General features: G+C 43.7%; 1 protein-coding gene across 33 annotated transcripts in view; it reads right to left on the bottom strand.

The window, feature by feature from the left end:
- ARPP21 (cAMP regulated phosphoprotein 21) overlaps positions 1-15,354 on the bottom strand; it is a 155,434-nt gene that overhangs the window by 104,249 nt on the left and 35,831 nt on the right. For 25 of the 33 annotated variants that reach the window (XM_027040588.2, XM_027040595.2, XM_027040591.2 and 22 more), the window contains exons 2-8: positions 10,417-10,590; positions 8,471-8,637; positions 7,374-7,415; positions 6,514-6,603; positions 2,371-2,509; positions 883-961; positions 126-185 (exon numbers count right to left, since the gene is read on the bottom strand). In XM_027040588.2, coding sequence (XP_026896389.1) covers positions 126-185; positions 883-961; positions 2,371-2,509; positions 6,514-6,603; positions 7,374-7,415; positions 8,471-8,599 — 539 coding nt within the window. In that variant the 5' untranslated portion in view covers positions 8,600-8,637; positions 10,417-10,590. The other 8 variants (XM_053221716.1, XM_053221715.1, XM_027040585.2 and 5 more) reach the window with 8 other exon arrangements.

Raw genomic sequence — 15,354 nt, forward strand, 5'->3', positions numbered from 1 at the left:
CAAATCGGCAAACATATTAAGGAATGTTTTATCTATCCCTCAGTCTTTCCAGAATGCATCATTAAACCCAAAGCCCAAACCAAGACCCCATCGTAGAAATTAACCCGCCTTGCAATGGAACATACTTGTTGTCACCAATGAAATCAATAATCTCCTGCTCCATTTTCAAGAGTATCATCCTGTCCCTGCAAAATAAATGTTAAAAATGAGAAGGTCGGATGGACTGGCCATTCCCAAAGACCAAACAAGTCCGTTTGCATGTATGGCAGAGATGGTTTGAAGGTACGTGACTCCAGATCTTTAACGCTTCTCTGGAACGTGCTGCCCATATACGTATGATCTCATTCCACTGGAGATGATTTCTCCTTGTAACATTGAAACTTCTGGGGTTTTTATGTTACTGAAGACATATGAGGAATGAAGCCCATAAAACATATCAGACACATTGTAGATTTTAAATTAATAGGAAACTGGACCAGAGCAAAGCCCAAGTAGAGAGTTATATAACTGCAGTGGAACATAATTTGGCTTATTTGACATTGACTCTTGTTCTCTGTCCTTTCCCCCTTAATCCGTATCTCTTTGTGACCAGGAAAGCAGAACCCGTAAACTATAACGTATTCACTAGAGAGCTACCCAGGACTCAAGAGTTATCTATAAGCATCGTATGGAAAGCAATTTGACAATAAATTTCATATATTTAAAAAAAAGAGTATCTATAAGCAGTACACATGCAAAGTATTCGCAGAAAAAATATAAAAGAACGCTTAAGACTTTAGAAAAGGTGCCTGCATTTTACAACTCTGTAAAGTGTTCGCCCTAACCACTCTGCGATAGTCCACTCAACTCTTCTAAAAATAAGAGGCTTATTTAATAATTTACCTGGAATTATTCTTTAATGTGTTAATCAGAAACTCATGCAAGTCTATGCCAGTAGAATCCGTGTATTCTTGGCTGCAATCTGAAACAAACAGCAGGGTGGAGTTGTCAGGAATGCGGATGGGGAAAAGGGGGTAGCAATGTTTCCCTCTCGCTTGGGTACATTTTAGGTGAAGCTACTGGCGTGAATGGGACGTGTTTCGAAGCTCGCAAACTGGCAGGGTAACGCCAGAATGAAAGTCAGATTCGCGACAGAGGAACCCAGCAGATCCCGAGTATGGAAAGCTCCAGCTGTCACAGGATGGGGCGTGGGCACGGTCAGGTAGGAGGTGGGTGGGGTGAAATGTCACGTGTTCCTTCCCTGCTGTACATCAGCGAGGCCCCTCCACGTGACAGACCCACAGAGAGAACTCTGAAGAGTTTGGGATTCCAAGAAATCCCTTTTCTCTTAACCCCGAGAAGGCAAAAAATACAAGTTCTGTGGCAAGGCTGTCTAAATATCAATCAGTGCAAAACACAGGAGGGCACTAAATAATCTCCAAGTCTTTCAACTCTTCTGATGCTGGCTAAAGCTTAATTTCTAAAGCCATTTAACCTGTACTTCTTTACTCTTGTTACACCTCGGGTTTTAGATCTTCAGTAACAGAGGCCATCGGTAGAAGCAGATACATGGTTACAGAGCATACAAGTAGCAGATGCCCTATTCTGCCTCAGTTGCTTAAAAAAGAAAAAAAGAAAAAAAAGAAAAGGAAAGAAAAAGTCTACCGCAAAGCTACTTACTCATGGTATTCTTCATTTCAACCTAACTTAGTTTTGTTTTACTTTGCGTTTCCTTTTTTTGTTGTGGTGGTACTTTTGTTAACAATTAGACAAGTCTGGAAGATGGGTTCGGGGATTTAGAAGGCAAAGTGCCGTTTGTTCTTGGAAAAACTTTATTGAAGGAGAAGCGTGTATTTTTTAGGTGAGACATTATGTGGCAGTATATGGGTGGCCAGAGGCCAAATCCATTTGTGCCAAATACAATGTTACTCACATATGCCATCGACACTGATGTATACATCCGTGCTTTGGGGACACTATCACTCATTGGCTGTGAATTGCTAATCCACTGTCTGTCTTTTAAGATAAATAGGGAAGTGCAGCTCTAAAACTAGGTATCATTACTGCTCCTCAGCCCAACTTAACTGGGCCAATAAACCTGAATTAAGAGATTTATGCTCACTCCTGTGCACCAAGTTACCACTGAAAATAGAAGACCCAAATGAAAATCCAAAGAAATAAAGGATCCTAAAAATAACCTTTCTGGCTCCACAAATAATGACACCGTGAACAGAAAATAGAGTTCACACCTTTTACACACACACACACGTACACACAGAAAAGTATAGGCAGAGTTTGGTGGCAGGGAGATGTGTGTGTAAGTCTAGGATGTGCTCTGTGACTACTGATCTGTCCAAATTCAGTAAGTTAAGGAAACATGTTCACATTCACCTTTTGATAACATTCTGATCTTGGGCTTTTCAGAGGTTTTATCTTTGTTTTTATCCTTTTCTTTTTCTGAGTCATCTTTCCTAGATTTATCATCCTCTCGCAGGCTGGGAAAACTGGAAAGCTGTAAATGAATTGATTCCTGTTGAGGAAAAAATATAATAATTTAGGGCCAGATTTAAGAATCTCCGTCTGGTTTCCATTTTGCAAAGAGGTTATTAAATACAGGAAAATGAAAGCCAGGAGCAGGTTTTTTTTTTTTTCTTTTCTTTTTCTTAAATGGTAAAAAATTAAACCTGTCAGAAAGATAATTGCCCTTTAAGGTGAATTAAACTTCAGAAGTCAATGGGAGTTCATGAGAAACATCTCGTACTAGAACTTGGCCTCATGAATATTCACATTAAGCAAGTCACTTTCTCCTAGATCATACCTCTTATTTTCCCTACAGATTTATTTTTAAACACTTAGGAACCATTTCCTTATCAGTAAGCTTGCATCACAGCCACTGTCATGTCTCAAAAAAAAAAAAAAAAAGAAGAAGAAGAAGAAGCCTTCCGCGTTCTTTTCTATAATCCCTTATAAGGAGAAATCTGCACAAAGACAGACAGACAGATATTACGAATCATAATTACAGATGGAACAGACATAAAGGCCTTAATAGCCGATTTGCACTGAAAAGTCTGTCTTAGAACCACAAAACAAGGATATCTACTACTGAGAAAAACCGAGCTGTCTAAGTGCAGGAATCCTGGGCAGGGGTTCTTATCACACACTGTGTACAAACTCCATTGATAAGTCACCATAATATATGGCTACAATAAGCATTGCCTTTTAGAAAAGGTAGGAGGTACAACTATCTGGTCCATCAATTTAGTATTTTAATTTTTGCATCCGTCAATCCTTTCCAAAATGGAAAATTCTCTTGAACCAATGCTTTGGTATACAGCTGACTGTCTACAGTACTGGAGCTGGATTCACTTTTATATTTATTTCGTTTGCACTGGAAACAGCTCATTTTGTTTTAGCTCAGGCAGCAGCCATTTGGTTGATAGTGTGTTCACCGTTTCGAAGAAGAATGAGCCAAATTAGATCGCTTAGTTTTATGACAAGCCCAAGCTATGAGTAAAACTATGACAAATTAACCAACATTAAGCCCACTTTTGCTTATGCAAGAGATCGTTTGATGGGAAAGGTTTTTTTCCTACCGTGACATTCGAATTTGTGACGTTAAGAAAATATATCCCCAATGACTAACAGGGTTCCTCACTAAAAACTGAACTAATGCTCCTATACACGTGACCAGATCGAGGCCCGCACACCCTCAAATTATGGCCGACCTAGGATTCTTAGGGTTCTTGGTAAACCTGGCTGATCTAAGAAGCGTAACACAAGGCCTCCCATGCCAAGTTCGTTTTTTAGGAGGGGTTACCTTGTGAACTTTTGGCTGGAAGAAAAAGACGCCGTGGTTGGAAAGACATAGGATAGAGAGGATGAAATCAAACGCGTTCTCATGACAGACATTTACCTTAGCCAGATTTCTTGACTTCTGCGTGTTTCCCTTGGGGTGCACTCACACAACATACGTAAAACCGAGGGTAACTTGATTATAAGTTCTTTGCCATGTGATTTGGGACAGAAATGTCTTAGCCTGCAAAGGTTCAGGCAGATTTTAAGGTTTCGATTCGCCTCTACTGGCTGAGGGAACAGCTGGAACGTTTCTGCTTCAAGGGAATATAGTCGGGGGCGGGGAAGGATCAGTTCACTAGTTGATCAGGAGGGGAAACTGAGGGCACCAGGCCATGGGAGTGGTCTCCTTGCTTCTCCAAAACCGACTGCATCCCCCGCCTCTGTCAGTTTGCAGCTACGATCAGAGAGGGTTGGAAGCATACACACAAGAGCAGAGGCTAAAAAGCATCCTCCACCAAAAAAAAAGAGAAACGTACAAACTCACGTCACGTGTGGACAAACACTATTCTCGGGAAAATACCTCGCTTGTCTAGGCATCAGCATACATTATGGTGTTGAAAGAACACACAAAAGGGCTATAGAGTTGGTAAAAAACAATCTGTTATTTTTTAATATTTTTATTGATATGCTCAATAATAAAATACAGGTATTAATTGATACATCGGTACAGGATAAGTTTATATCCAACAACAGTAAAAGAATGATTCAAGTCACAGTAATACACTGGTAGGTAAATCGTAGAACATTTGGAAAGCAAAGCTCCTTTAACTGAAGGACAGACTGAACCGTCAGCTATGGGTCTGAGATCAAGTAATACAGGTAGCAAGAGTTTTTCCCCACACAGGAAAATGAAGGCAGTTTTCCAAGTACTGTGAATATACAAATATTAGGGAAGCAATACAATCCATATAAATGTATACCTCTGCCGGGGTTCTCTGGGATTCAGTTCCCACGTTTTGTAAGTGCCGGTGGTACCTAACGAAGGCATCGCATATAAGCTCAAAGGTCTGCTTCTTTACTCTCTAAAAAGGAACGTGCCCACTCACTAACATGCGTGGTCTGGGTATCTCCTATTGGCCGTCTGCTCCCGCCTCCCCTCAGCCAGCCCCAAGAGGGGTGCGCAAGCTCTAAACCTCTCCTACAAAGCTAGTCTTGGCCACTGAGCTTGAAACCAGCGGGAACAGAGCACCCTTGGCCTCTTAATTCTCTGCACCAACCGTATGGAGAAACCGAACTCAGGTCCAGGACGGGCACTACAGTACAGATGATCTCTTTAAAAATTTCCTCCTGGTACCTCGTCAAATGGGACGAAGAGCAGATTAAGTCTATAAAGGCTGTCCTCCTCTGTCGGGTGTTAGGAGTGGGGGACAACCGGGGCATGACTTCTCCCAGAGTCTGTCATTTTGCAGAGTTAACATATATCGCGTGTGGTACGTTACAAGCCGTCGATCAACATTTAATAACACAAGCCGGGATATTCGCGTTATTTCCCCTTTTCAATCTCCATGAAAAATAGAAGCACGTGTAAAATGCTGAAGGAAAGCCACACACTTCTCAGAGCCCAGGTAAAATAAAGCTTGTGTATGAAACATAGTGATGGCTAGAGAAAGACAGCCTGTCTATGCCTTGCGACATGAGTGGCATATTGAGAAAACGAAGCTAGGGGGAAAAAAAATACTCTTAGGACAAAATCTATAAGGTATTTATTTTTGGTCCTTTAAAGAAAGTGCTCTCAATGCTCTCTGCATCCACGAGGAGAATTTAGAGTATTTCAATTAAAGTAAAAAGAGGAAAGCCAACAAAAGCAAACAAAAACAATGATATCTTAATCAATTTTCTCTCCCCTGGGCTCAGATAAATCCTTTTACTTTTGTCTGGACTTTTCTCAGCCTCTGAAAAAGCAAGGAACATTTCGGCAGCTAGACTATTTTTTTATAAAAGCTGATACGATGCCTAAAAGGCAAACAAAAATAAATACGATATGAAGTTCCCGTTTTGTCACGGGAGGGTTTCGTCAGAATGTGAATTTTCCGACCCCGATAGTCTCGCCGTAAGGAGCAAACCTAAGTGGAAGGACCCACAGCGATAGATAAGAATATTAAATTCCTATAAATTTAATCATATGAAATTCACCACCAGCTCGGATTCACTTCTGGCCAATTGTTCCAGGATTCAGAAATCTCCACCAAAGTCCTTAAAAATAGGTCTCCAAAGCTCAATGCACCTTATTCACTATTTCTAAAGTTTTGTAAGAGCCAAGAGTTGTGTTTCTTATAGGCAAGTGCATTTGGGAAGTGAGAGGTAAGAACGTCCCAGAAGGAAGGAGAGTGGACACTAAGGACTGTATTTGGTTCAGTCTTATCAAGAGAGAGCCTTTGAGGAGACTCAGCACTACCGTGCTTACTTTTTAAGTGTTTTATCTAAATTCTTTTGACATTCCTTCCCATTTGCAGTTTTCAGAGAGTCTGGAAAAAAACAAACGGAACACTCTGTGACACACTGTTCAGCTAGTTTAGCATAGCTCATCAACGGGGGACGAAGCCAGCAAACTCTTTCTTCCTTCGATTATCTTTCTTTTCTCCCCCAAACCAGTGCGGAGTGCCAGCTTTCCACTCATGCACACGCACACCAAGAGAGATCCCATTCGTGCAGCTAATGGAAACGACAGGGGGTATGTACCTGGTCCTGAAGACTCTCTCCCCCTGGTCGGGCCGAGGATTCTTCACAGACAGCAAGGCTGCGAGTCAGTTTACCTTTTCCCGCTCCTGACTGGGGAGGGGAGAGAGGAGGCAAGGACAGGAAAATAAAGACAACAAGCAGAAGACGTCCTCCGGCTGTCAAATCATCTCCCCCCCCTTCACAGGACACCCCCAAGTCAGACTTCGGACACCGAGCTTCGAACTGGGGGCTCAGTGCGGTCTGTGTGCCTTGGCTCCCAGACTGAGCCCCCTGGGTTGGTGGGGACGCAGGAGGAGGAGGACGTGACTGCGTGGATGTAAGGAAGGAACGCTTTTAGCAAACTGTGCCCATCACATCGGAAACATACAAAGGATGCCTTGCTGCCATCTCCTGATCATCTAAGGAGGAAGAGATGACGGAACTAACACTGAGTTTGGGAGGGATCTGAATGGAAACGATGCTTCAGCAGACGAGGAACGGGATCGAAACACCGGCACCTGTTTACTTTGAGGGAGAAATCCACCGGGGCGACTAAAACGTCTGCCCCAGGTGTCGCGCAAAAGGACAGCCAAACAAGCCGGGGCTCACTGTGTAAGGCACTCTCAAATCTGCAATTGTGAAAAACAGGATCAGATACACACATTTGCGGCCACGTGAACACTAAGTGCTCTAATTGCAAAGCCTACGGAGCCAGGGAGAAAAGACAAGTGTCAACAGGACCCCCTTCCAAGCGGGCAGGACCAGGAGAGCCAAGATCCACACGCGACCGTTTGAACTGTTGGCAAATCTTTTCACCCCAGTGTAGACTATGCAACTGACATCCATGATATCACGTCAATGTGGAATCTCCAGAATCCTACCTTGGATTTTCTTCTTTCTTGGTTCTGAGCTGCCAGCCGCCTCTGTGTGTTGGAAACAAAGTAAAACAAACAAACAGACAGTAAAACAACAACCAGAGAGAGAGAGAGAGAGAGAGAGAGAGAGAGAGAGAGAGGTGTCACCAGAGTCCAGAAATCAATAGGAACAATAAGGTCTTATAACCACTGAGAAGGACACCCCTCCCCCTCTCCCCCCAACTTTTGACCTTTTTAACTTTTAGCTCCTTCTCCTTAGAGCAGCTATGCAAGGGGGGGAAAGCTGACCTTGAAGGCTTTTGGCCATTATGTAGTTATCTGCCTTTGTTCACTGGTACATAAAAAGAATGAACACTATTGTAGTTTGGTTCAAAGAAAATCAATACAGGCTATTTGCAAATACGGTTGGTTTTTCCCTCTACCAAATCTCCTTCTCTCATAAATCATGGTGTATTTAATCATATCACCTTTTCGGTACTGTCAGTCACTCCCAACAGCCCCAATACCCCCCTCCGTCCCTGGCCTGCCCTTTTCTAGGGCTTTCGCTCTGTCTCTGTTCCTCTCGCCCTCTCTCTCTCTCTCTCCCTGGCTGTGAATTCTAGGGCTTAGGTTGCTTGGCTAATATGAACTGAATCTTAGCCTGCCCTCAAAGGTCCACAGAGCTCACGCCTTTGATTTTTCTTAGTCTCATGATAATGAGCTGAGTCTTCAGCTTTCCGTGGAAGAGCAAATGCATTTTTAAGTCTCAGCCAGCCTCAAGCTGCCTCAGGGAGAAACCCTTCTCAAGCTCCATGAGGTGGTCTGGAAATCACTCTGGAGATGCCGTGTGCAAATTCAGTCCTCAAAGAGGATCTCTGGCCCTTGCTTTCATTTCAAAGGGCATTCCGGAGCACGTTTTGCTCGGGAAGAAAAAGTAATTAATAATTAGGAAAGGAGAGGATTAGCTTTATGGATTTCCTATTCATTTCGTAGTCAAACTCTCCAGTGGAGACAAAGAAAAGAAAGAAGAAAAAAAAAAAAAAAGGAAAAACCTCCCAAGCGCTCCGAAAATAAAAGAAAGGAACCGCACCCAGTTGTGCGAGAGACTAGGTTTCCAGGCTCACCTGCAATTCGAGTTTCTCCTCTTCATCCAGACTCTCGGATTTCACAATGCCATTCTCTGGGGTGGCCGACTCCTGCTCAGTCCCGCCTTCCTCCACGATGGCCGGATTCAGGTCTCCTGGCTCGGACATCCTCCCGGACGCAAGTTAAAATCGCAAGGTTCGATGCCCTACGAGGTGAAGAAGTCAGAACCTAAAGTCAGCGCACTGTAGAGCCTTGACTGTTATTCCCGGGGCATTTCATGTCTCCTTTTGTATTCGAATTCAAATGAGCGACTCTGGTGGCTCTGTCACTGTGACACAAGGGGAGAACGACGAAGCCAGATCAAATCCAGTACCCAAGGCAAATGCGAGAGGCAGATTCGGGCGCCCTCTCCACACCCCCTCCGCACCCATACACACACACGCTTGCGAATACACACCTTGCCATCAAAAGGGATCGACAAATCTTAGGTGGAGACGTGGAACTCCCACACATCTACCAGTCCCTATGCCCCACGACAAAGCAGGGGAGAAAGAGAAACAGAGTCTCCGTCCAACTCTTGGAACAAACGACCCTCCGCCGCTGAGTCACGGGGCGCTCTGGGTGTTGGGCAGCAGGCCCCAGACGATTCGAAAAGTATTTGTGAGTTTTCAACCGGAGGCACGCTTTCCCAGGCACGGGGAATACAGGACGCCGTGCGAGGGGCAAAAAGCAACCGAAGAGGTAAGGATTCCGTTCGTACACGGCATCTAAATTTGGCAATAACACTTTCAGGGCCAACGCTGTCCGGCTTCAAACCGACAGCTCCATTATTGAAGGCAAAAGTGCTCTCCCAGGCTCCCACCAGCCGCTGGGGCTGCCCCGACCCTGTAGAAGGAAGTCTCTGGAAGGCGGCTCTAATGAAGCTATGGCCACTGAGCCCTGCTCCTCGGGGCTCACACTAGACCACTACATGGACACTGGAAATGGCTTTCCAAAGGGAGAGCCTGTTACTATCTTCTGTCCCCCGACCCCATACCACCCCTGACCCTTCCCCTTCCCGATGGGCCGTCAACCGAGGTGCATGAATGACTGAGCATTTACTTCCCCCTCGGTTTTTCTTGTTTTTTGTAAGATGTGAGAAAAAACGCAGAGGAGAGGGACGAAAGAAATACGGAAGGAGTGAAGGAAGGAAAAAGAAAACGAGAAAGAAAGACACCGTGACCCAGAAAGTCCATCTGTCCACAAAAGTTCTTCCACAAAATTCCCCCAAAGGGAGGGCTGTTCTTCTACCGCTCATTACCACGGTGATTATTATCGGACACAACGGTGGTAACGTTTCCCTGGGAGTGTTTAATGACCATTTACTAAATTCAGGCACTTGACTTCCAACTGCATAGAGGAAGCATGAGAAAAATCTCGACCACAGCAACTTCTGTGGCAAATCTGCTAAGAGCCACCGTGACAGAACAGATGGCACCTAATGATATCTTTAAAAACAACGCAGGCTTCCTCAGCAAAGGATTATGGGAATGCCAAAGGAAGACTTGCCCAAAGGCTGGTACTCGAGTCTGTGAGTTACTGGTGAGCAATGCTTTCAAGTCGGAGGAGGCTTTAGGATCTTCCATCCAGCGTATTCAGACGGACGCCTCACACTTTAGTGACACTGGCTGGGCTATGTGTGTAGCTAACGAAGGTTGTTTCTCGAGGGCAAACACCGTGTTTCTCAACCTATTGGGTAGGGGGAGGCGATGGGACTTCATGGCCCTGACTCTTTCTTCAAAGCCTTTCAACGAGAAAGGAGATTGTGACCAACTTTAAAATGGAAGGAACAGATCGAGCTCTACTAACTTTATAGACTCTAAGCCAGTTGAGTCCCTGTCATAGATGCTGTCTGTCGTGGTTACACTCACGGACCTCTTCTTGGCACACGTTTAGACAGTAACAAAATACAGATGAGCTGACAGCCAGACAACGAGGCCTTTACCTTTCGTGCAGAGCTCCTGACGTAGGTCTTGGCGACTTACTGGCGGCTTCTGTCGCTCTACCCCGGGAAAATCCACACCAGTGATCAGAGACAACTGGAGTCCCATGTCCCCATTAACAGTTCAGAATGCCCATCTCCCTGCGATTCCCTTACACAGCGTGACCCATCGTCAACCTGAAAGAAAGACGAGAAGTCAATAATCATAATGGCAACGGTCACGGCGGGGCGAACGACCAAAACAATCGGACCCGATTTCTAACGCTAACGACCAGCTTCCAGCAAATCACGTTCACAGCTCGATCAGCCCCACCTGTCTCGGGCTGCCTGCTTCTTCTCTAACGAAGGCTACAGCCCGACTGTTCAAGTCAGAGCGGCACCCACGCAGGGAGCTAAAATTAACGATTGCATTATGCGCCGAAGATTACTCACTTCAATTTTAACCTTTTTTAGTGAAATCTCGCACTTTATATTAAAAAAAAAAACAAAAAACCAACAACCAGTTCGTGTGTCTGCCTCAATGAGCATCCACATCACCCCGTGAGCTAAAGGTCTTGCCTCCTTTTTTAAAAAACCAAAGGCTCTTTGCTTCAATCGTAGATGAGTATCATATAGTCTAATGCCGTTTCCGTGCCTCCTTTTTAATGAAGCGTACTTGAAGATTTTGATTTCGCGAGCATTGGCTGTAACAGTTTAAAAAAAAAGAAAGAAAGAAAGAAAGAAAGAAAGAGAAAAGAAAAAAGAAAACTTTCACCGTGGCAGGGCTGAGAGCACTCGTGCCCTCCCCACTGAAGAATTCCTAATATTCTCCTTGGGCAGTTGAGCACAGTCTCTCCCCGTTCCCCTCCCTCCCCTCCAGGATTGCCACCACCAGCTGGGCTCTCAGGATTGCCACCACCAGCCGGGCTCTCGGTTTGACAGCAAAAGAAACGCTGTCAGATTTGCAAACTTGGAGCCCGTTGGAAACAACCCCTCGCTCTCATGTGCATTTTCTCTTTCTCACAACTGCTGGGGGGGGGGGGGGGGAGGGGGAGGGGGCAGCAAAGGCAGCTCGAAGGCAAACCCAGAGACGGATCCTTGCTGACCTTTGCCAAAACCAAGCACGGGTAGCTCTCCCTTCCGCGGCAACCCTGGGGCACGCCTGCGAACTCCCAACTGCACGGACACCTCTCCCCCATCATACGCCCATCTTTGCAAACACCCGACTGCAGCTCAGTTGTTGCGTCCCGAGTTGAGAAACGCTCTCTGCCTTCCCCGGGCGCCCCCCCCGCCCAAGTTTAAATGAGCACAGCTGGCTCCTCACCAGATTTTACCGTGGCTCTAAGGACAACATATTGGATTACAACACCACTTGTTGTGCAAGGGGAGAACAACTGTTGAAAGCGGGATCACTAGCGGAGTCCGTGATTTCTAGTCTCATTCCTGTCTTATTACAACGGCCAAGTCGGCTTTCCGATGCTTCTTTTGTTGCTAAACACCATGCAGCTATGAGAGAGAAGCAAACGTGCATTTAGGGCAAAAATGGGTCGCTCATCAACAGTCATTTCAAGTTTTCAATTTCGACCGGTTTCACCACGGCCACTTGGCTAACGCCCGATATTAAATAGAAGTCAACACGTCTTACAATTAGGATCTATTTAAGTAACCAGCCCATTATCTAATATGTCTCAGAATAGGCACCAGTGATGGATGGCATTACCACATGTTCTGTGGCTTCTGTTCTCCTTTTCCCAGAGAAAATGAAGTTTTCAACGATCACCGCGATCTTTTGGTCTTCCTTCTCTGATCCTCATATTTGCAAAGTGGCATTTAATCCAGCAGGTGAATGGCAACGTAGTTTTCAAATCTAAGCCTCAGATGCATTATTCCAGCCCCAGCAGGTGGATACAAGATATAATTCTTTCCACGAAGAAAGAGGAAGAACAAACTGGTATTCACGTAACCAACCCAAAGCGGGAACAGCCTGGATGCGTGTGTGTGTGTGCGCGCGTGTGTGTGTGTGTGTGTGGCGTAATTACCAGGACACGTTTTGAAATAGCACCGAGCTCCAAAGTCAGCGAGGTATTATTCTTGCACGCCTGAATCATAAAGTTACCATCTACCGAGATAAAAGAGAATATGGGCAGATGGGGATGAGCAGAGGAACATACGGATCACAAATATTTTTGTAACTGATTAAAATTGTTCTCTTTGCTAAGAAAGCAGTGCCAGGAAATCAACCCTACTCCGGCTTTCTGTTCGCCAAGCTACCCGACTCTTCCATGGCTATTTAATCATAATCTGTTCAAATTTCCCCCATTCTCACAAGAGAGCAAAACTATTTTTACCAAGTTATCTTTTATCCAACATTTGAGTAATGGATATTCTGGACAAGTTTCAATTGTGATAGTGGGCTTGGGGGGTGGGGAGAAAAAGGAGACTCTGTACAAATGCACAAAATAAACGTTACTATAGTTCTTTCAGTGGAAATAACATTTTAAACATAATTTAGGGGATAGTATGTCACAAAGGCAGTCAATCGCATGTAAGACAAGCTATAGGAAATTGATCAACAAGGCTGTCAGATGTTTACGATGCGGAAAATGAGTAAAATCATTACCGTTTCACATTATATTTAGGTTTTCTTCTCGAGCTTACTTCCGAGTTGAAAATAATAGCAACTGTGGGATGGCGGGGATGAGAAAGACAGGGAGAGGGGAGCAAGACATAACCAGTGGGCTGTCATGTGGTGAGAGATCCGGATTAGATTCAACTTCCAGGAGTGATTTAGTTCTCAGGGGATATCTAAAATAGGAAATTAACGTGGAATTCTACTAGCAAGTCAGGAAGGTCCCTTTATTAGTTACTTTCCTCACCATCCTTTTACTAATAATTAACACAGGATGGCTCATCTTATTTCAAATCAATAGAGGCACCAGATGATGAAATAACACAATCAACACTGATTTACTGGAACAATTGAAATATTTCTGCCCTAATGCATCATCCCTTCTTTTTTATTTTAAGCCGGTCCAACCTCTGCAAACAGATGCCACTTGCAAATTGTGGTGACATTAGTGATGTGTCAATTGGCTGTGTAAGGTGTTCAAAAGCTGTGACACCTTATGAACGAACGACCTATCCTATTCTCAAAACGGTTATTCTGTCAATGCTTAAAATATTTTGAGCATGTAAAATTAAGTTTAAAGAGTAAAAAAAAAAAATGTGATTGGAATGTGATCCTTCCAGAAATGAGATCAACCATGGCATGAACAGAGTGTACAGACTAACATCTTCAGCAAGTTTGAACTTTTTCCCCAGGTGACAAAAAACATCGATAACAAATTTTCACATCAGTTTAATTTCCCAAAGAAAATTTTCTTGGTCAATACACGAAACAGTCAACCAGGAGCTCTACCCTTTAACTAAGCTCTCTGATTGACCTAATGCAGAGGCATTCTGTAATATTCTTGAGCCACCCGTGCAAATGCCAAAATGGCCAGACAACTGTCTGGGAGACGAAGAACCGGGGGGGATGTTTAAGAAAAGGAATTTTCATACTTGGGTTTTAGAATTAGAAAAATTCTACACGAATGCTCTCCTTTGGGTTTTAAGAGTTAGGCAGCTTACGAACACGTAGAGCTCTTATGTAGGATATCACTTTTTCTTGTTTACCCAGACACAAACACAACCTAGACCAACATCGAGCAGAACCCCAGTAATGGAAATAAGCGGTGTCACAGCTTTGGACGTAAGAAGAGCCCCACGATAATCACAAGTGCCTTTAAAACAAGAGAGATGTGATCTCAGTAAAAACATCCAATGGAGAAAAACCAATGTTTCAATTCCCCATTCTTCTAACAAGTCTTTATGGAATGTCTACTATGTGTAAGGATATTCTACACTATGACATGATATTCAAGTCAATGAACACAGTCTCAAAAAAAGCCACTTTTATTTCTAAAAATGCAAAATAAAGGTTAAATACTTCTAATGGATCCACATGAGAAATTTCAAAGACGGGTGGAGGACTTTTATCGTCACCACCCACTTTGTGATTATTCATGAACTGGCAAATAAAGATGACTTCTGCTTTTGTAACTCTAAAATGTTTCCTCCGTGTATCGCAAGGTCAGGAAACATAAACTTGGGGAAGCAGCCTGAGGCACTTGACCCCAGAGTAAGTATTTGGATCTTCCCCTAGAGTGAACTACTTGATAAAAGTAATTAACATGAAATGTAGGTGGGATTAGTAGAAGATCTTACATTTGGCTTCTAAAAAAACAGGTTACATCACTTGGAATATTTTGCTGAGACAAGAGAAGACTTAGAAAGGACATCATAGCTATTTTCAAACGCTCACAGAATATTCAGAGAGAGAGAAATTAGCCTTGCTTGGTGTTGCTCCAAACTTCAGAACCAAGGAAAAAAGAATAAAAAAGAAGCTACCATTTTAAACATAGAACTACCATATGACCTAGCACTTCAGATATATACTCCCAGTATGTGTGTGTATATATATATATATATATATATATACATACATATATCACATATATATATTATATTATATATATTATGTATATTACACACATATATACTATATATACACACACATCCAAAAGGATTGAAAGCAGGGACTCGAACAGATACTTGCACACCTGTGTTCATGACAGCATTATTCATAACGGCCGAAAGGTGAAAACAACCCAAGTGTCCGTCCACAGATGAATGGATAAACAGAAAGGGGTACACACACGCAATTGTGTGCCTTAGAGAGGAACGGAATCCAGATACCTGCTACAACATGGATGGACTATGAAGACATTAGAAGCCAGACACAGATCAAATATTGGATAATTCCACTTATATGAAGTACCTCGCATAGGCAAACCTATAGAGATAGAGAATAGATGTTTCCAGGGGCTGGAGATAAGGAGGAACGGAGTTGTTATTTCATGG

Source organism: Acinonyx jubatus, chromosome C2, assembly GCF_027475565.1.
Source record: "Acinonyx jubatus isolate Ajub_Pintada_27869175 chromosome C2, VMU_Ajub_asm_v1.0, whole genome shotgun sequence".
Taxonomy (NCBI): Eukaryota; Metazoa; Chordata; class Mammalia; order Carnivora; family Felidae; genus Acinonyx; species Acinonyx jubatus.